The 3019-nt window shown below is 35.0% G+C and overlaps 1 protein-coding gene across 3 annotated transcripts in view; it reads right to left on the bottom strand.

The window, feature by feature from the left end:
• DCAF17 (DDB1 and CUL4 associated factor 17) overlaps nt 1-3019 on the bottom strand; it is a 42755-nt gene that overhangs the window by 3030 nt on the left and 36706 nt on the right. For all 3 annotated transcript variants that reach the window (XM_023730577.1, XM_004375522.2, XM_023730578.1), the window contains exons 11-12: nt 2163-2250; nt 1157-1240 (exon numbers count right to left, since the gene is read on the bottom strand). In XM_023730577.1, the coding sequence (XP_023586345.1) occupies nt 1157-1240; nt 2163-2250 (172 nt within the window). The remainder of the gene's footprint in view (nt 1-1156; nt 1241-2162; nt 2251-3019) is intronic.

Genomic DNA, 3019 nt, shown 5'->3' on the forward strand with positions numbered 1-3019 from the left:
AATTATCTATGTGAGCTCAAACTGACAATAGCAACTCAAAGGTTTGATGGGAAGCCTAGGGGACAGTGAGTTGAAGATAATGGTGATGGAATAATTTGGAAAAGGATAGTGAGAATAGCAGCACAACTTGAAGAATGTAATCAACGTCACTGAATTGTACACGTAGAAACTTTTGAAATGGTGTAACTTTGGCTATGTATATTTCCACCAAAAAAAGGGTCCTCCAAGGTTGAGAAGGGAGAGTGTTGACATGATGTGGGGTTGTTAACCAATGTCATAAAACAGTATGTGTACTGACTGTTTAATGAGAAACTATTTGTTCTGTAAACCTTCATCTAAAGCACAATAAAAAAAATTAAAAAAAAAAAAAGAATAGGAAGTTTTTTGCTTTGTCCTTGATAGGTTTCTATGGCCCAAAAGAAAACTGTTTTTATTTTTTTGATAGCAGCCACATACTGGGCTACCTCTGAACTATTTTAAAAGTTTTTAAAAGAAAGATACCACACAAATCAACAATTCTTAGATGGCTACTCTTAATATTTCTATATAGCAATGGCCATATTAACAAACAATCTAGTTATATAATCTAATTAGATTTACTATTTGTGCAATGGTCATTTATTTGAAGCATAATCATTGTCAGTTGATTTTGTAAGTACTTCCCATGCCTCTTTAAAGGAAAATGATAAAGTATTAGCTCACTGGCTGACAAGGCCAAGTTGAGGCCACGGGCCAAACTAATTTACCACACCCTGTCACTCCCTGCTCTCCTGGCCCATGAACATTAATAAACATATCCATGTCTAGTAAGTAAAAAGTAAGGCAAAAGCCACAGTTATCAGGATATAACTCAAGAATTTTCTAGTAAGAGATTTCAGAAAGTGTGCATATTAATGAAACAAACCAATATGCTAATACTGTTTTCAAATAATTTCAGTCCTATAGACTTTTCTGCAAAGAAAATGTTGTGAAGAATTTCAACATGAAAAGAAAGAATGGTGGGCTGCACTAGATGAAATAGCACCCAGAACCTTACCCACTCAGCCTGCACATAACCACCCACCCCAATGCCTACCCCAGAGTCTGGAAGCATTATTTGGAAAACCACAGTACAAGTACACACTGGTTCCGTTGTTATCTTTGGTTAAAATAATACCTCTTGTTCTGGTTCGTCATCCAGAAGGTCAAAATGTTTTTTTACTACCCGTCCAGAAGCTGTAACAGTGAATAAGTTTTCATTCTATCATAAAGAGAAAAACAAGAAGATATGAAAAGTTTTAATTATATGAAGTCAATCGCAAAATTGCAATAACAAATTTGGTAAAATGATCCAACCCTTCTCCAAATTCATAATTCTTTCCTCAACTGAGAAAATTCTGAATCAGATTTCTGATTCTCTAAGTTAGTAAAAATGCTTCATTACAGTAAAGTTTTTTTTAATGGCTAAAATACCAAAATATGCACCCCCCCCAAAAGGTTATAGATTTGGTGTTTCATTCAGCCCCCTGACTTTTGCCCTAGTACAACAACAACATAGTATATCAAGTAAAAAGTGGATCTGCTTTTAGGAATTTCCCTCCCCACCATTTTCTTCATGCTTTTTAATTTGTACACTAAAGGCCAAGTACAGTCTAAAGTCAAAGCATGGCATGTGATTTTTTAAAGACTTATATATACACCAACTAACCCTAAGTTTGGAGCCCTAGTGGTGAAGTGATTGAGAGCTCAGCTGCTAACCAAAAGGTTGGCAGTTCAAATCCACCAGCAGCATCTTGGAAACCCTATGGGGCCGTTCTACTCTGTCCTATAGGGTTGCTATGAGTCAGAATCGACTCGACAGCAATGAGTTTTTTAACCCTAAATTTACATAATTAATGAAGACCCAAATGTTGATAATTCATCAAAAAAAAAAAAAAAAAACAAATAAAAACCCAGACAGGAAATAAAAATAAGCAAAACATAAATTCTACATAACCAACGCTTTTCAAATCTCATACGTACATGGGATATGAGGCTGGCTACCCATGTAGACAAAATGCACAGACTACTATAGGGTTGCGCTGTTCTTTTTCAGTCACACTCAAGGGCAAATACAGTTGCATATTATATTTTTATGTAAAAAGATAGTAATATATAAAGGATTTTAAGTATTCCTGACTTACTTTGTTCTTCTCCCTGTTGGCCAAAATGACAAAATCTTCAGAGATCTGATGCTGGAAACTATTTTCTATTTCATTTAGCTTTAAAACTCTGAAAAGGGAAAAACAATTCTAAGAATCTAAGACTTAAATACACCATCAAGTGCCAAAGTCAGCAAATGAACATTATACGAACAACACTTAGTTCTCTTTTCCTCTTGATTAGTCAGCAATATTAACTTGCCTGATCACTGAAATGTCCATAAACTTCTTCAAATTCAGAGATTTTTTTTTAAACAGTAAAACGAAGAAACTGTGACAAGTGCTACTAAAACAGGTAATGAAGCAGTTTGCTCAGGCCTATGCCACTGTCCAGACTGGTTTAATGAAAGTTACTCCAAAGAACTTTCTCTCTGCCATTCTGCAACAAGTCTTTAATATTTCAGCTTTAACAATGACCTTATAGTAGATAACTGCATTTTTATTTCTGAAGATAAAATGCAGTATCTATGAACATTTCAAGTTTAGTAGAAGGCAGATTGGATCAGCAACTAAGAGTTTTCAATGACAGAGTAATATTTAAACTGCAACTGATTTAATAATTTTTCCCCCTTAGGATTATATTTAAAGATTTGGGTTTTCTAAGTGCACACTGCCTCATAGGATCAAGCTTACTATGCAAGAGAAAATAAAATAATTTGTTCACCACCCACATAAATCTGTGCACATCATTAACAAGCTTCAAAAATACAACGTTCTATCTAGCTCAATTGGCATGACACAGCTTATAAAGACAATGCTCTACATTCTACCTTGGTGAGTAGTGTCTCGGGTCTTAAAAGCCTGTGAGCGGCCATCTAAGATACTCCACTGGTCTCATC

The sequence above is a fragment of the Trichechus manatus genome, unplaced genomic scaffold (genome assembly GCF_000243295.1).
Source record: "Trichechus manatus latirostris isolate Lorelei unplaced genomic scaffold, TriManLat1.0 scaffold00037, whole genome shotgun sequence".
Taxonomy (NCBI): Eukaryota; Metazoa; Chordata; class Mammalia; order Sirenia; family Trichechidae; genus Trichechus; species Trichechus manatus.